At 53.8% G+C, this 15,144-nt stretch overlaps 4 protein-coding genes across 5 annotated transcripts in view; 1 reads left to right on the top strand and 3 right to left on the bottom strand.

Moving 5' to 3' along the window:
• Positions 1-15,144, bottom strand: part of exosc3 (exosome component 3) — an 80,847-nt gene that overhangs the window by 50,192 nt on the left and 15,511 nt on the right. The gene's annotated exons all lie outside the window — the stretch shown is intronic.
• On the bottom strand, positions 910-3,849 carry nipsnap3a (nipsnap homolog 3A (C. elegans)). The gene is made up of 6 exons (XM_076016612.1): positions 3,712-3,849; positions 2,068-2,295; positions 1,802-1,963; positions 1,565-1,714; positions 1,296-1,382; positions 910-1,210 (listed from the first exon to the last, which is right to left on the bottom strand). Exons 1-6 carry the CDS (start codon positions 3,746-3,748, stop codon positions 1,134-1,136), a joined length of 741 nt encoding a protein of 246 aa, XP_075872727.1. The 5' UTR covers positions 3,749-3,849; the 3' UTR covers positions 910-1,133.
• Positions 3,978-7,567, top strand: noa1 (nitric oxide associated 1). The gene is made up of 8 exons (XM_076016552.1): positions 3,978-4,324; positions 4,518-5,357; positions 5,847-6,011; positions 6,176-6,289; positions 6,380-6,480; positions 6,580-6,711; positions 6,802-6,918; positions 7,006-7,567. The coding sequence occupies exons 1-8, from the start codon at positions 4,129-4,131 to the stop codon at positions 7,384-7,386; spliced, it is 2,046 nt and encodes a 681-aa protein (XP_075872667.1). The 5' UTR covers positions 3,978-4,128; the 3' UTR covers positions 7,387-7,567.
• On the bottom strand, positions 7,524-13,522 carry rest (RE1-silencing transcription factor). Of its 2 annotated transcripts, none has more exons than XM_076016541.1 (6): positions 13,344-13,522; positions 12,080-12,311; positions 11,008-11,580; positions 10,536-10,696; positions 10,183-10,266; positions 7,524-9,652 (listed from the first exon to the last, which is right to left on the bottom strand). In XM_076016541.1, the coding sequence occupies exons 2-6, from the start codon at positions 12,298-12,300 to the stop codon at positions 7,947-7,949; spliced, it is 2,745 nt and encodes a 914-aa protein (XP_075872656.1). In that variant the 5' UTR covers positions 12,301-12,311; positions 13,344-13,522; the 3' UTR covers positions 7,524-7,946. The 2 variants fall into 2 exon arrangements, with proteins under 2 accessions (XP_075872656.1, XP_075872655.1); XM_076016540.1 differs by having other exon boundaries at positions 12,080-12,314; positions 13,344-13,521.

Consider the following 15,144-nt stretch of genomic DNA (forward strand, 5'->3'; position numbering starts at 1 on the left):
AAAGAGAGGGAGAGAGAGAGTTGCAGGGTTAACAGCAAAGCTATGATTATATAAACAATGTTTTTGTGTCATACACATTAAAACATTCTAAACATTTAAAAAGGCTTACATGTTAAGCGGTAGGGGTGTGACTGGGAGGGCAAGAGTCCATCATGGACCATGATCCACCATTGAGTCAGGTCCTGGTCCTGGTCCTGAGCCTGCCTGGTGGCAAAGTTGAAGCGATGGCACCGAGACTCCCAGGACCGCACTCACCACCTGCTGGAGACACACTGATACTGCGGCAGTATCATGCAAACAATAGGTAGCACAGGTGGAGAGGAGAGCGTGATGGAAGCAGTGACTGAGAAGAAGAAGAAGAAGAAGTCACTCAAGCAAGTTTCTCATTGAGCTGCCTGATGTGCTTCATCGGCTTTAAGTGACAGATAGAACTGTGTATCATCTGCATACAGGTGGAAGCTGAGGCTATGCTTTCCAATGATCTCACCAAGAGGAAGCATGGAAATGTTAAAGAGAAGTGGTGCACGAACAGACCCTTGAGGTTATATATAGAAATATATGTATGTATATGTGTGTATATATATATGTCTGTATATACAGTATACATGTGTATACATGTGTATACATATATACATATATATATGTATGTGACAGTGGTGGTCCGTTCACTATGCCTCCAATTGATCATATATATATATATAGAATTGTTGGGTTGAAAAACCATATGACTTCTATTGTACTTCCATTGTACACTACATTATTAATGTATTATTAATGGATTTATGGGATGTATGTGAAGTTTTTAACAATATAAAAATCATAAATCAGGCCACATTTTCCACACTGGACCTTTGAAACCGGATCTGCATCAAACTTACACAGACGACACAACATCTTTAATGATATTTGTATTTATTTTTTTTTATTCATTGTAACCTTTTATGTTTGACGCTTTAGCCCCACCCACCACTTTTCAATTTGTCCAATCAAACGACAGGAAACAAAAGGCTCTGTCTGAAGAAGCAGGACAAGGACGGAAGCCCGCTGAGCTGTGATTGGCTGGTGGAGAGCGGGAGGGAGGTGAGGCTTCGGAGGGCAGCGGCAGTGGGCGGGACTTCCTGCCAGACAGGAAGTCAGCGGAGCGGCGAGAAGGTGCAGGGGAACATGAGTCTGTTCTCCTGGGAGACCAGGTGGGTGGCGCTGTTCCTCACTGAGGGCGGGGGGGCAGGAAACAGGAAGTGAGGTGGATGACATCATCAGAGTGCGACGGACGCACGGCGGCGGCAGCAACTCACCTGCAGCGACCACACGGCCGTCAGTGTGACACTTGTGACGAAGCTCCGCCCTCTGATCAGCACTCTGGAACCACCAGAGGGCGTGCACTGCACACACACACACACACACACACACACACACACACACACACACACACACACACACACACACACACACACACACACGCACACGCACACAGAGGAATTGTCAGGAGAGTGCGTGTGTGTGTGTGTGTGTGTGTGTGTGTGTGTGTGTGTGTGTCAGGGGGACTATCAGCTGGCTGCGCTACCTGTGTTCAGAGGGCCGACCTCACTGTGGAAGGCGGCCACCAGGTGGCCGTACCCAGGTGCTTCGTGGGCCGTGACGGCGGCCTGGAAGTCCCGCCCCCAGACAGCCGGACCACCGGGACGCATGAGGAAGGTGGCGAGTTCGTACACACCTGAAACACACCTGGACCTCAAGACCTGGAACTCCTACACCCTGACCTTCAAGACCTGGCCCTGGCCCTGGCTGGATCGGGGCTTACCTCCCTCCTTGGGGGGCTCCTGCAGGTGGCTCCAGGGGACCAGGTAGACCACCTGGTTGTCCTGGGACCTCAGCATGGGCAGGGCCTTGGAGATGTACTCAGAGATCCAGGACGGATCCTGGGCCAGGGCCGCCCGGACACCCGCCCTCTGGGCGTAGCTGTCTGAGGAGAGGGGAGGGGCAAGGGGCAGGGTAAGAAGAAGGGGGTCACTTCCTGTGTTCACACTGAGATGGAGGAGGACCTTCTCAGCTGAAGAACCTTCTCACCATACTTCCAGATGTGGAAGACCTGGTTGAGGCCGCCGTACTCCACCGACCAGTAGCCAATCAGCTGCGAGTGGGCGGTTCGCAGGTGGATCTTCTCATTGGTCAGTTTGAGGAAGGCGGCGTTCTGCTCTGGACGGATGTTGTAGGTGCGGAACTCATAGAAGGTTCCGTGTTCCTGCTGGGCAGCCGTTGACAGGCGCACACGGGCCTGCAGGGAGCAGAGAGAGGGTCACCAGGACCAGGACCAGGCCCAGGGTTAGAACCAGGACCAGGAACAGGACCAGGGCCAGGGTTAGAACCAGGACCAGGACCAGGGGCTGGGTTAGAACCAGGACCAGGGTTAGAACCAGGACCAGGAACAGGGCCAGGGTTAGAACCAGGACCATGGGCTGGGTTAGAACCAGGACCAGGACCAGGGGCTGAGTTAGAACCAGGGCCATGGTTAGAACCAGGACCAGTCCAGACTAGTTCTCTTGTTTGCCGTCGTCACACTGAACCACTACCAGCAGGTTTCTGCCGCCAGACCTGCTGGACCGGATCTGTGATGACAGACGTTGGAATGTTTCAAGGTCACATCAGGGCTCCATCAAGGTCAGAGTTCTTCTTCACTTCTCCACAAAAGCAAGTCAACCAGGAGCAGAGACCCTGGAGGTCCTGTGGACCCTGTAAGTCGGGGGTGTCAAACTCATTTTGGTTCACGGGGCCACACAGAGGAAAATCTCTTCCCATCGGGCCGGACCGGTAGAATCATGGTATGGTAATTACAACGTAAAAATAACAACTTCCTGTTGTTTTCTTTGTTTTACTTCGTGTTCTGTGAGCGCACTGCACTCTGCACCAGCGTTGCCAACTCCTCAGTAAGGAAAGTCGCTATTGGCTGTCCCAGAAGTCGCCAAACGACGTCATCATCTAATTTGCATAACTGACAATTTGCACTTGATCGCAACGTAACGACACCAGGAAAAGTCGCTAGAATCGTCGCTTGTGACAAAGAAAAGTCGTGACTTTTTGAGATACTTTTTGAGAGACTTTTTGGGGGAGAAAGTCGCTGAGTTGGCAACACTGCTCTGCATCAGCTTTGTCTGTTTCCACAGAGACGTTCTGAGGCAATGAGGGCAGCCAATAGGAGGCGTGAGTGGCTGTATTTGTGCCAATTTGCTCAGCCAGAGTATTGAGTTTGTTTGCGAAGCAGAAACGATATTGCGACACCAAGTGGACACATTTAGAATAGCACTTCCTTTCATTGAAAAATTGCAGTTTTTATATTTTGCAAAATCCTCTCACAGGCCGGAAAATAACAGTTTGCGGGCCTGATCCGGCCCACGGGCCGTATGTTTGACACCCCTGAGGACTTAGTCCTCGAGTTGCTGGAGACCCTGGGGAAACCAGTGGCCCCCACATCCTGCAGGCCCCCTGAGGCCTCTTCAAAAGCTGGTTAATCTTAAACCTGAAAGTCTAGAAGAGTCCAAAGACCAAATGAGACACGCGTGTGTGTGTGTGTCTGTGTCTGTGTCTGTGATACAGGGACCAGAACCAACCGATTCCGACAGGCTGATTGAGGTTAAGGTTCTGGGTTTGTTCCAGGTCCAGGTCCTGGTCCTGGTCCTGGTCCAGGTGTTATTGAGGAGAGACTCACCTGTGCAGCAGCCGATCTGAGGGAGGAACTGCAGAACCTCAACATGGTGCAGCAGCAGCAACAGCAGCGTCAACTTTTGGTCGCTACCGGAAACAGCGCTGACTTTCAGCTGCAATCATAGATCCTCAATGGACGGACAGACGTCTCACTCCGCAGCTCACACACATGACACACTGTTTTTTTTTGTCAACAAATCTTCATTTAAACTTTCAATATACAAACATAGAGTGCAGACATTTTCAAGTCTTGACAATATAAAATAATTACAAAAAACAAAACAAAAAACAAAACGGCGGTCTTATTTAGACAACAACGAGACACTTCCGCTACGTCACTGCCAACCCGGAAGTAAGCTTGGGACTTGCCCAGTGTGTGCGTGTGTTCTCAGTGTCAAGGTCCAGGTCCAGGTCCAGGTCCAGTCTGACATGTTGCAGGTGTTCCGAGTGAGTGTAGGTCGGGCGCTGCGCGGGGACGCTCGTTTTCTTCTACGGCGCCGCGTGTCCGCCATGGGCGGAGCTCGGTGCGCCAGCCGGCGGCTGTGCAGCGCGGATCAGAAGTGGGAGCGCAGCTGCACGGTGGACCGGAACCACGAGGAGCAGTTCGTGTTTGTGGACTGTATAGGTGAGGAGCCGGGGGGCGGGGCTAGGAGGGACCTGTTGCGATGCGGTCACGTGATGTTGAAGGAGGAAACTGAAGGAGCAGCAGCGGCTCTGATTGGAAGGACTGAGTTGAATATGACGCCATCTCCTCCTCCTCCTCCTCCTCCTCCTCCACCTTCTTCTTCTTCTTCTTCTTCTTCTCTTTCCTGCTCCAGATCCACAGGAGGAGCTCCGCCCAGAGGAGCTCTTCTCCTCCTTGGCTTCTCCTCCTCCTCCTGACCACCTGCACCCTCTGGAGAAGAAGCAGAAGAAGAAGACAGAGAGAGGCAGAGGAGGAGGAGGAGGTGGAGGAGGAGTGGAGCAGGAGCAGCAGCAGCAGCAGCAGCAGCAGCAGCAGCTGCAGCTGCAGCTCTCTGGCGCCCCCTGCTGCCCAGGCTGTGGTGCCCGGCTGCAGTGCGCCCAGGCCGGCCTGCCGGGCTTCCTGCCCAGCGAGGTGTTCATGGACCGTGGCTCAAGGACGTGCCAGCGTTGCCACCAGCTTGTGCACCAGCGCCGGGCACCAGCAGGGGGCAGCGCGGAGCTGCCGGCCGAGCATTTCCAACAGGCGGTGGCGCCGCGGCTCCTGCAGGGGGTGCTGCAGCAGGGGGCGGTGCTGCTGGTGGTAGTGGACTTACTGCAGCCGGAGCTGCCCGCAGCCTTGAACCCCCTGCTGGCGGCCGGCAGCTCCGCGCTGCTGGTGGGCACTAAGGTGGACCTGCTGCCGCCCGACTCGCCAGACCACCTGCGACGGCTGCGGGCGCGGCTGACCTCCGCCTGGCTGCAGCAGGGCGGCCAGCAGGGGGCGGCGGTGCACCTGGTCAGCGCCAGAACAGGCTACGGAGTAGAGGCGCTGATCTCGGCCCTGCAGCGCCCCCGCTGGACAGGAGGGGACGTCTACCTGGTGGGCGAGGCCAACGCCGGCAAGTCCACGCTCTTCAACGCCCTGCTGGCCTCTGACCTTTGCAAGGCCGCGACCTCTGACCCCCTCCGCAGGGCCACCGTGTCCTCCTGGCCAGGTGAGCTAGGCCCTGCCATCAACACCTATAGCTCTCACATATATATATATATACAGTAAACCAAAATAATGTATACACACTTGCATATCTATTTAATTTGTATCAGTACTTCTATACATGTAGATAGTTGTAGAGGTCAAAGGTCACTTGTATTCATCTTACGTCTGAATGAATTTGGTGTTCAAACATGCAAGGTTTTCATTATTTTCGCTGAGTCATGAATAATATAAATAATATTATTTATGACTTTTTTCACTGTGTGTAGCTTTTTAGAGGTTGTTTAATTACGTTTGTCTTATCTTTGTAAAGTGTTGAGTGAAAGAGTGCAATGAAGTTTCCCTAATCTGCTGCCCCCTGCTGGTCCTCTGCCGCTCTCTGCTGCCCCCTGCTGGTCCTCTGCCACTCTCTGCTGCCCCCTGCTGGTCCTCTGCTGCTCTCTGCTGCCCCCTGCTGGTCCTCTGCCGGTCCTCTGCCCCATGCTGCCTTCAGGGACCACCCTGGACCTGCTCAAGTTCCCCCTCCTCAAGCCGACGGCCCAGCGGCTGTTTCGGCGCCGCCAGCGCCTGGACCAGGAGGCGAAGCAGACGGAGGAGGAGCTGTCGCAGGAGGAGCTGAGGAGGCTGCAGCTGCTCGGCAGGCATGGCTACCTGCTGGGTGAGTGAGACCACCTCCATCTTCATCACCACCTTCATCACTTCATCATCACCTCCATCTTCGTCATCATCACCTTCACCACTTTCATCTTAATCATCATCACTGCCTTCACCACCATCATCATCATCACCTTCATCCTCTCTCATCTCCACTTGTCTTCACAGGGCGGGTGGGCAGAACGTTCCAGGTCAGAAGGTCAGCGGGTGAGGTGGAGTTTGACCCTGACCTTCTGGCCTTTGGAGGAGAGGAAGAAGAAGATGAGAAGACGGGAGGGAGAGGTAACGGTCACATGACCATACTAGACCAATGACGTGTCTCTGTGAGCGGTTGGCCTGTAGTTCTCCTGTGTGTGTGTGTGTGACTTCCAGGGGTCAGCAGGAGGTCACGGGAGGAGGAGTTGTTCTCGGCCAATCAGCTGAAAGACGCCCACTGGCTGTATGACACTCCAGGGATCATGAAAGAGCATGATGTGAGGCTCCGCCCCCCTCACACCTTCATTGTAGCACAAAGCAGCTAGCGTGTGGACCAATCAGTCGTCAGCCGTGCCCTGTGGCCCCTCCCCTTGCAGATCCTGCAGCTGCTGAGTCCCCAGGAAGTGATGTCAGTGGTTCCGGACCTGGCCCTGGTGCCCCGGACCTTCGTCCTCAAGCCCTCCATGAGTCTGTTTGTGGGCGGGCTGGCCCGGGTCGACTTCCTGGAGGTGATGACGTCGTCCCTGGCTGGCCAGCCAATGACTAAGCTGCAGTCAGGCTGAGCCAGGCTCTGATTGGCTGCTCCCTCTCTCTCTCAGGGCGGGACTTCCTGCTGGTTCTCAGTCCTGGTCTCGGCCCGCCTCCCAGTCCACGTCACCTCCCTGGACAAGGCCGACGCCCTCTACAGGAAGCACGCTGGCCACGCCCTGCTGGGGGTGAGTGGGTGGGGCCGCATGTCACATGACCCCATGTCCTCAGCCCTGATTGGTGCTCACCGTGTGTGTGTGTGGTGCTGCCTTCAGGTTCCCTCTGGAGGCTCAGACAGGATGAGCAGCTTCCCTCCGCTGGTGCCGCAGGAGGTCCAACTGGAGGGTTGCGGTCCCCTGGAGGCGGCGGCCGACCTGACGCTGTCGTCGATAGGCTGGGTGGCGGTGACGGCGGCCAGTGGCCAGTGGGTGGCGCTGCGGCTGCACGGCCCAGAGGGGGCGCTGTACGGCACCCGCACTCCGCCACTGCTGCCTCACCTGGTGCAGCTGCGGGGAGAGAGAATCGCTCGATCGCCCAAGTACAGGACCGTGAGGCCGGCGGCGCTGTTGGGGGGCGGAGCCACGGGGGCAGTGGGCGGAGCCACACAGCTCCGGGTGGAGAAGAACAAGAACAAGAAGCAGAAAAAGAAGCAATAAACGCACATGACCTCTTAACTGAGAGGTCATGTGAACTTACCTCTCAGTTAAGAGGTCACATGACTTGTTGGTGAGGTCACGTGACCTCTCCGGCTGCTGCTTCACACCGAGAAGGTCGCAATAAAGAACAAACTCAGTTGACTGAAATAAAGTTTATTTGAAAAAAACAGAAAAAAGAAAAGTGACAGTTGCTCAGTTAATATGTGTGAAAGGAGGGAGCTGATAGGACGAGACGGCGGCCCTGGACAGGAACAGGAAGTGAGTCGAGACTAAACAGGAAGTTACAGCGACATCACGCATACGCCTACTCGTCATTTTGTTTTGTTTTTTTAAATTGCAACCAAATGTTCCAATCAGCTGTGACAAAGTCAAGAGGGGGTGGGAAGGAGGGGGGTGTGATGACATCATCAGGTGCAGCCAATGACAGAAGAGGGAGGAGGAGGAGGCGGAGCAGCAGCAGCAGATTGTCGGGAAAAAAGGCAACAAAGTTCAAACAGGAAGTGAGTGCAGGAGGGGTCAAAGGTCAGACAGGGAAGAGTTGGGGGAGGGAGGCGTGGCCTTCACTTCCCAGATCCCAGGTGGTCCAGGACGTTGACCAGGTGGCGCTGCAGGTGGCGGTGGTACTGCGACTGCAGGGGAAAGCTGCGGTCGCAGAAGATACAAAGGAGGCTCTTCAGGCCCTCCCCCTCCCCCCGGCTGGGGGGCGGGGCCAGCAGGTCTGGGGTGGGCGGGGCCAGCAGGTCTGGGGTGGGTGGGGCCAGCAGGTCTCCGGTTGGGGTCTCAGGGTCGTTGGCCATCTTGAGGCCCGAGTCGTCGCTGCCCTCAGAGGAACTGTCGCTGATGTCACTTCCTGCCTCTGCACTGCTGTGGATGCCCTCATCATCCACCTGGGCCGGGTCCTCCTGGGTCTCCTCTGGTTCTGCCGGACCAACTGGTCCTGCTGGACAGTCCGGGGTCTCCTCCTGTCCTGCTGGAAGGTTTTTGGTCTCCTCTGGTCCTGCTGGACCACAGGTTCCTGCTGGACAGTCCAGGTTCTCCTCTGGTCCTGCTGGACGGTCCAGGTTCTCCTCTGGTTCTGCTGGCCTGGTCGGATCCACCTGTGTGCTTGTCCCTCTGGGCTCGGATCTTCCTGGCTCTGGTGGAGAAGATCCCCCTGGTCCACCGCTGACAGGAGACTTGGGCGCCTGTTGAAGGTCCAGAACCTTTTTGCTGGTCTTCTTCTGCTTGCCGGTTCTGGACCTGCAGGTTGCAGAACTGCTCCGGTCTGGGTCTTCTGGTGTGGCGGCCTTCAGTCTCCGACTCTTGGACCGGGTCTCCGAGGAGGCCTTGCTGGACAGGTCCAGGGCCTCTGAGATTTTCCTCTTTGGAGGCTTCTCCTTGACCTGAAGATCCATCTGTGGACGCTTGGCTCTCTGCACACCGTCCTCCTGGTCTCCTTTGGTTGCTTCAGACCTTTTGGATCCGGACCTCCTGGGCTTGACAACCCTCCTGAGGTCTTTCTCACCGCCGCCGCTGCTGTTCTTTTGCGGTTCCTGGTGCTCCTCGGCCCTCAGGTCTCCCTGCCGTCCTGCTTTCTGAAGGTCTGGACTGTGGTTCTGGTCCAGGTCCGCTGATCTCTGAAGGTCTGGACTGCAGTCCGGTTCTTGTGAGACGGTCTTCCTCTGGGTCAGGACCTTCTTGGCCCTTCTCTTGCTCCTCTGGCCCTCTGGACTCTCCGTCTGGGTGTCCCGGTCCTGCTCACTGTCCTTCTTGTCCTGCGTCTTCTTCCCCCTGGTCCAGACCTTCTGGACCTTCTCCGGGACCTGGCCAACGTTCTTCTGGACCTTGTCAGAGGCGGTGCTGGTGGATCTGGCGCTCTTCCTGACGGACAGGTTGATGGGTGTGGACTCCTCCTGCTCCTCCTCCTCCTGCTCCTCCTCCTGCTCCTGCTCCTCCCCCGACCTCCTCCCGTCGGGCCTCTTGACCCTGAGCTTGACCTTGGAGAGGTCCAGGTGGTCTACGGTGCAGCCGCGGTGCCGGGACTTGAGGTGGTACTGCAGGTTGCACTTCTTGGAGGCGGCGTAGGAGCAGAGCGGGCAGAGGAACTGGCGCGGCCGCAGGTGCAGCTCCACGTGCTTCTTGTAGTTGGAGCGATCGGCCGTCTTGTAGTCGCAGTGCGGGCAACGCAGCGGCTTCGGACCATCGTGCACCTGGCGGGCGTGGCGGGTCACCTCGTGCTGATTGGCCGCCAGATAGCTGCAACTCTCACACTTGAAGGGGCGCTCACCTGGAGGAGGAGAAGGAGGAGGAGGAGGAGGAAGAGGTGGGGAGGGGTCAAAGGTCACAGGTGCAGCAAGTCAGTCAACCTTCTTCTTCTAAATGAAAAATAGAATAAAAAATGATAGGGTGGGTGGTGCCTGGAGGGCCTGGGAGGGGCTTCATGCAGCAAGGGAGGGGTCACCTAGGGTCACACAGCGGGTGCACGGCAACGTTCACACAACAAGGCACAACAACACAGCGCAGTTAGCCTCCACGCTAACCTAACCGCTAATCAATCAGTAGTAATCAATCTATCAATTGTGATTGACAGATTGATGACTATGATTGGTTAGCCTCGTCAGTACTCAATCGGGTGGCACCACTTTACCGTGTCAGTCCAGAAGGGGGCGCTTCAGTGAGAGCAAGACACATGACACCATGTTAGCAGTTAGCACGTTAGACACAAACTTCAGAGTAAAGCTTTAAAAACAACATTGAGACGACTTCCACCGCTACTAATGCTAACCTGTGTGTGTGTGTGTGTGTGTGTGCACTGACCAGAGTGTGTCCTCATGTGTCGGGTCAGGTGGGTCTTCTGGGAGCTGGAGTAGTCGCAGTACACACACTGGAAGGGACGCACACCTGCAACACAACACACACACACTGACTGAGGGAGGGACGGAGGGAGGGTGTGTACCAGTGTGTATACTAGTGTGTACCTGTGTGTGTGTGTGTGCGTGTACCAGTGTGTATACTAGTGTGAGTGTGTACCAGTGTGTGTGTGTACCAGTCTGTACCAGCGTGAGTGTGTGTACCAGTGTGAGTGTGTGCGTACCAGTGTGAGTGTGTGTGTACCAGTGTGTATCAGTGTGTGTGTGTACCAGTCTGTACCAGTGTGAGTGTGTGCGTACCAGTGTGAGTGCGGATGTGCTGGACGTAGTTGCTCTTGCGGTCAGAAAAGTAGCTGCAGTGGCTGCAGGTGTGCAGCTTGCTGGGGAAGTGGTTCCTCAGGTGCTTCCTCCAGTGGTACTGGCTGACCGTGGTGTAGGGACACAGAGTGCAGCTGAACACCCTGCACAGCCAGAGACACACAGTGTCAGAGGGGCCTGGGGGGCCAGAAACCTGGACCTGTTGATGGTCCTCGACCAGGTCTAGGACCAGGACCTGGTTCAGGCCCTAGTCCAGGTCCTTTTGATAGTCTTGGACCTGGACTAGTGGCCCTTGTGCTGGTCCTGGTCATAGTCCTGGTCCTACTGCTTGTCCAGGACCATCAACAGGACCTGGTCCAGCTAACATTAGTTAACAAGGCTAACAAGAGACTGGGTGCCTCCTCAGACACATACACGCAGCTAGTTAGCATTAGCATTCTGGTGGCGGTCCTACCGGTGGTCCTGGCCCTCCTTGCTGTGGTGCTTCAGGTGGGCGATGTAGTGGTCGTAGCGGTTGGTGTTGTAGCCGCAGCGCTCGCAGCGGATCAGACCTTTGACCTCTGCGGCCGGCCCTGCCCCCTCGCCCCCCTCCCCATCGCCCTCCTCCTGGGCAGTGGGCGTGGCTGGCTCCGCCGCCCTGGTCCTGGTCCTGCTGCGGGCCTCCACCCGGTGGACCAGCAGCATCTTGCTGACGCTGTGGGAGCGGAGGTGCTCCAGCAGCTGGGAGCCGTCAGAGGCCTTGAAGCTGCAGGCCCTGCACTGGAGCGGCTTGGTCCTCTTCTTCTGCTGCTGCTCCGAGGCCTGGCTGCTGGGCTGGCTGCTCGTCTGACTGCTGGTCTGACTGCTGGGCTGGCTGCTGGTCTGACTGCTGGTCTGACTGCTGGTCTGACTGCTGGTTTGGCTGCTGGTCTGGGACCTGGTCAGGTCCTGGGCCTCTCCGGGGGGCCGCTGGTCGGCAGTGGGCTCCGGAGATTGTGGGTAATGTGGGATACAAAAGTCCTGCTGGTTCTCCTGGTCAGAGCCGTACCTGTCCGTGGTCATGCAAAGGTCAAAGGTCAAGGTCTCCAGGTACCGACACACAAATTGAACAAACAATCAAACATGGATTCATCAAGTTGAACCTCTTCTGTCTCTCTCTCTCAGTGACAGTGAATCTCTCTCTCTCTCTCTCTCTCTCTCTCTCTCTCTCAGTGACAGTGAATCTCTCTCTCTCTCTCTCTCTCTCTCAGTGACAGTGACTCTCTCTCTCTCAGTGACAGTGTCTCTCTCTCTCTCTCAGTGACAGTGTCGCTCTCTCTCTCTCTCTCTCTCTCTCTCTCTCAGTGACAGTGAATCTCTCTCTCTCTCTCTCTCTCTCTCTCTCTCAGTGACAGTGTCTCTCTCTCTCCCTCAGTGACAGTGAATCTCTCTCTCTCTCTCAGTGACAGTGTCGCTCTCTCTCTCTCTCTCTCTCTCTCTCTCTCTCTCTCTCTCTCTCTCTCAGTGACAGTGAATCTCTCTCTCCCTCAGTGACAGTGAGTGCCCACCTGATGGCGCTGTCCTCCTCGCTCTCCCAGTAGTTTCCTCCTACAGTCTTCAGCTCCATCATCTCCTTGTCACCGCCGCCGCCTTCGGCCGCCGCCGCCACGCTGGCCAGCAGCACCAGCTGGGGGGCGGGGCCGGGGGCAGGGCCAGGGGCTCCGGGTCCCGCCCCCTCCTCCAGGGACACGCCCACTGCTAGGCTGGAGAACATGGCTGGAGCCGCCATCAGGACCTCAGCTGCTGTGGGGGAGGGGGGAGGGATCAATCGATCAGTCCATCAATCCACTGATAAATAGGTCCAGCGATCAATCAATCAATCATTTATAATACGATAGACCACTCTACCAACCAATCAATCAATTAAACAATATCAAATTATTGATAAACCAATCGGTCCATCAATTGACTCACCTAGCAATCAATTAATTAATAAACCAACTGATTGATCAATTGATCAATTCATAAATCGATCAATCGGCCCATCAATCTACCAATGGATTAATCAATCAATCAATCAACACTTAAGCATTCAACCAATTGACCAAACAAGGAATTATTCAATCATTAATCCATCGATCAATCAATGCACAGACGCGTCAACTGTAGTCACGTGATGTGAGACGTTTTGTTTTTTTTCATTTCACCGTCAACACCTCCACGAGGGCGGGGTCACATGGAGGTGTTGGGGGGAGCGTGACGTCAGATGCTGATCAAAAATCCAGCAAAAAAAAAAAACTTGCACGCACACACATATACACATACACACGCACGCACGCGCGCCTGGCTGGGTGAGTGGCCATTTTGGACAGCGCCCCGCCCGCCCCGGCCGCCCGTCCCGGTCACAGCGGATCCCCGGTGGCCGGGAGCAGCGCCGCGTCCCCGGGGCCGAGGAGGCGCCTCCTCCGGCCTCCTTCTGCTGCTCTTCCAGCTCGACCTCCTCCTCCCCCTCCTTGCACCTCCTCCAGGCTGAGCTTCAATCTGAGCTTCGACCCTCCGGAGGAACTTTGAGTTCAATAGTTTGTTGTTGGAGGAGAAAGTGGAGGAAAAGTTTCCAGCTAACTTTACTAGCGCTAGCGCGAGCTAACGCTAGTAAAGTTTTCCTCCCGGTGGCTGCCAGTACTTCCGGTGTGGCTGCTGGGAGAGTTAGCCTTGGTCCTGATCAGCCCCGGACAGCGACTCCATTTTACTACTTTTCTCCGAGAGTCACAGTGGCGGCGCTCCGCCGCAGCCCCGCGGGGAAACACTCACCGCGGCCAGGGAAACACTCACCCGCAGCCCGCCGCGCCACTTCCGGTCACTTTGAGTCACTTTAAGCCGCTTTCAGAGAGTTTTCTTCGATGGATCTGCCGCGGGCTTCCCCTCCCAACTAGCACAACTTTCCGCACATTCCTACACACACACACACACACACACACATGCACGCACGCTTCCTGACGTCAGCACGTCGCTCCTCCCTCCGAGCAGAAGAAGTCACAACAAGTCATTCATGCGGAAGTGAAAAGAAAAGAGTGAAAACTTGGCGTTGTCGCGCGCGCCGACCGATCGCACCGAGACGAATTGAACGAGTCACGTGTTCACAGCGCGTGCGGTCGTTTGAAGTTGAGTTTAATTGCGGCCATGTGACTCCGTGTGCGCGTGTGAGTGACGTGTCGCAGCTGCTGCTGGTTCGAAGCTCGTTTCCTCACTTTATTTTACTGTTCAATCGACCGATCGATCGATCGATCATCAATCGATCAGTCAATCAGTTCGACACTTTGATTGAGCACAAAACTTCCATCCAAAGCGAGTTGACGAGCCTCGAGCTGTGATTGGCTGGCCGCCAGGTGCTGCCACCTAGTGGGAGAACAACTGGACACTTTTCTTTTCTGTTCTTTTTGTACCTTTGTTTTGCTCGTTGCTTCATGTGATGTCACATTAACTGACGACAAAACAACAATTCAACGTTAAAACACCTTAAAAAAAAAAAAATTGGTCAAATGTCACGTGACATGACAGTGTCATGTTGTTGTGGGACGTTAAATATAAGTTTGACAAAAATAGCAGTTAAAAAGACAGAAAAGTGGCAAGTACGGATGAGGGTGTTTCAAGTGTTTTGCAATACTATGTAATAATATATAATATAATATAATATAATATAATATAATATAATTAGTAGCAAACAATGGAATGCAAAAATGTGACACTATACTATTTTGATACATAATATTATATTTTATTATAATATAATATTATTAATAATAGTAGTAGTAGTAGTAGTATAATGGTGCTATAATGGTAATATAATAAATATAATACTCAATATGATATAATTAGTTATATGATTTTGAAATGTAATATATAATATAATGTAAAACCTAATACACAGTACAAGCGGCTCCTCAGATTTTTTTTGCTCATGTTATTTTATGATCAAATAATGTGATGCTAAAATGAATGACAAATGTTCATGATATCAACAATATTAAATGTTTATTATTCATACACTCAACATGGAACACAGTGGTGTGAAAGACAAACAGCCACCACAACACAACAAAACATGACAACTAGATAGTGTGTGTGTGTGTGTGTGTGTGTGTGTGTGTGTGTGTGTGTGTGTGTTTGCGTGCGCGGCGGTGTTCTATATTAAGGTATTTATTATTCGGTTTACCATGTTTCTGATATTATTTTTCTTTACATTTCTCTCTGGCATACATCAGAGCAGTCCAGTGCAACAAGTGGTGCAAACACACCAGTCCATTCTCTGCAGTGACACTTTAGTGCCTGTTCTAATGTCTCAAAGAACATTAGAACAGGATCTTCTAAAGACATTAAAACATCCTGTCCTAATGTCTCAAGGAACATTAGAACAGGATGTTGTAGTTAGAACATCATGTTCTAAAGACATTAGAACATCCTGTTCTAATGTTCTCCTGTTCTATTGTTCTTGGAGACATTATAAAATCCTCGAACATCCTGTTAATCACATTTTTAAATCGGGGAAAGTTGAATGTTGTGTTAAAAAAAAAGAACACTGAGAGATTCGTATCTTTGCAACTCAACTAGAGCTTCTATGTGCACCTCACGGAAC

The sequence above is a fragment of the Nelusetta ayraudi genome, unplaced genomic scaffold (assembly GCF_046127955.1).
Source record: "Nelusetta ayraudi isolate G7.1 ecotype Tasmania unplaced genomic scaffold, CSIRO-AGI_Nayr_v1 ptg000230l, whole genome shotgun sequence".
Taxonomy (NCBI): Eukaryota; Metazoa; Chordata; class Actinopteri; order Tetraodontiformes; family Monacanthidae; genus Nelusetta; species Nelusetta ayraudi.

Bases quoted from the DNA above. Each gene is read 5' to 3' on its own strand.
- nipsnap3a (XM_076016612.1), bottom strand. From the start codon at position 3,748: ATGTTGAGGTTCTGCAGTTCCTCCCTCAGATCGGCTG. The intron at 2,296-3,711 runs CTGCACAGGTGA...GGTCCTGGTGAC, and splicing joins TTCCTCCCTCAGATCGGCTG to CCTCTCTCTGCTCCCTGCAG. The intron at 1,211-1,295 runs GTGAGTTGCTGC...CCCCGCCCTCAG, and splicing joins CGGCCGTGTGGTCGCTGCAG to TGAGGAACAGCGCCACCCAC.
- noa1 (XM_076016552.1), top strand. From the start codon at position 4,129: ATGTTGCAGGTGTTCCGAGTGAGTGTAGGTCGGGCGCTGCGCGGGGAC. The intron at 6,712-6,801 runs GTGATGACGTCG...TCTCTCTCTCAG, and splicing joins CCCGGGTCGACTTCCTGGAG to GGCGGGACTTCCTGCTGGTT. The intron at 6,919-7,005 runs GTGAGTGGGTGG...TGCTGCCTTCAG, and splicing joins CTGGCCACGCCCTGCTGGGG to GTTCCCTCTGGAGGCTCAGA.
- rest (XM_076016541.1), bottom strand. From the start codon at position 12,300: ATGGCGGCTCCAGCCATGTTCTCCAGCCTAGCAGTGGGCGTGTCCCTG. The intron at 11,581-12,079 runs GTGGGCACTCAC...GACCACGGACAG, and splicing joins GAGGAGGACAGCGCCATCAG to GTACGGCTCTGACCAGGAGA. The intron at 10,267-10,535 runs GTACGCACACAC...GTTGTGTTGCAG, and splicing joins GCACATCCGCACTCACACTG to GTGTGCGTCCCTTCCAGTGT.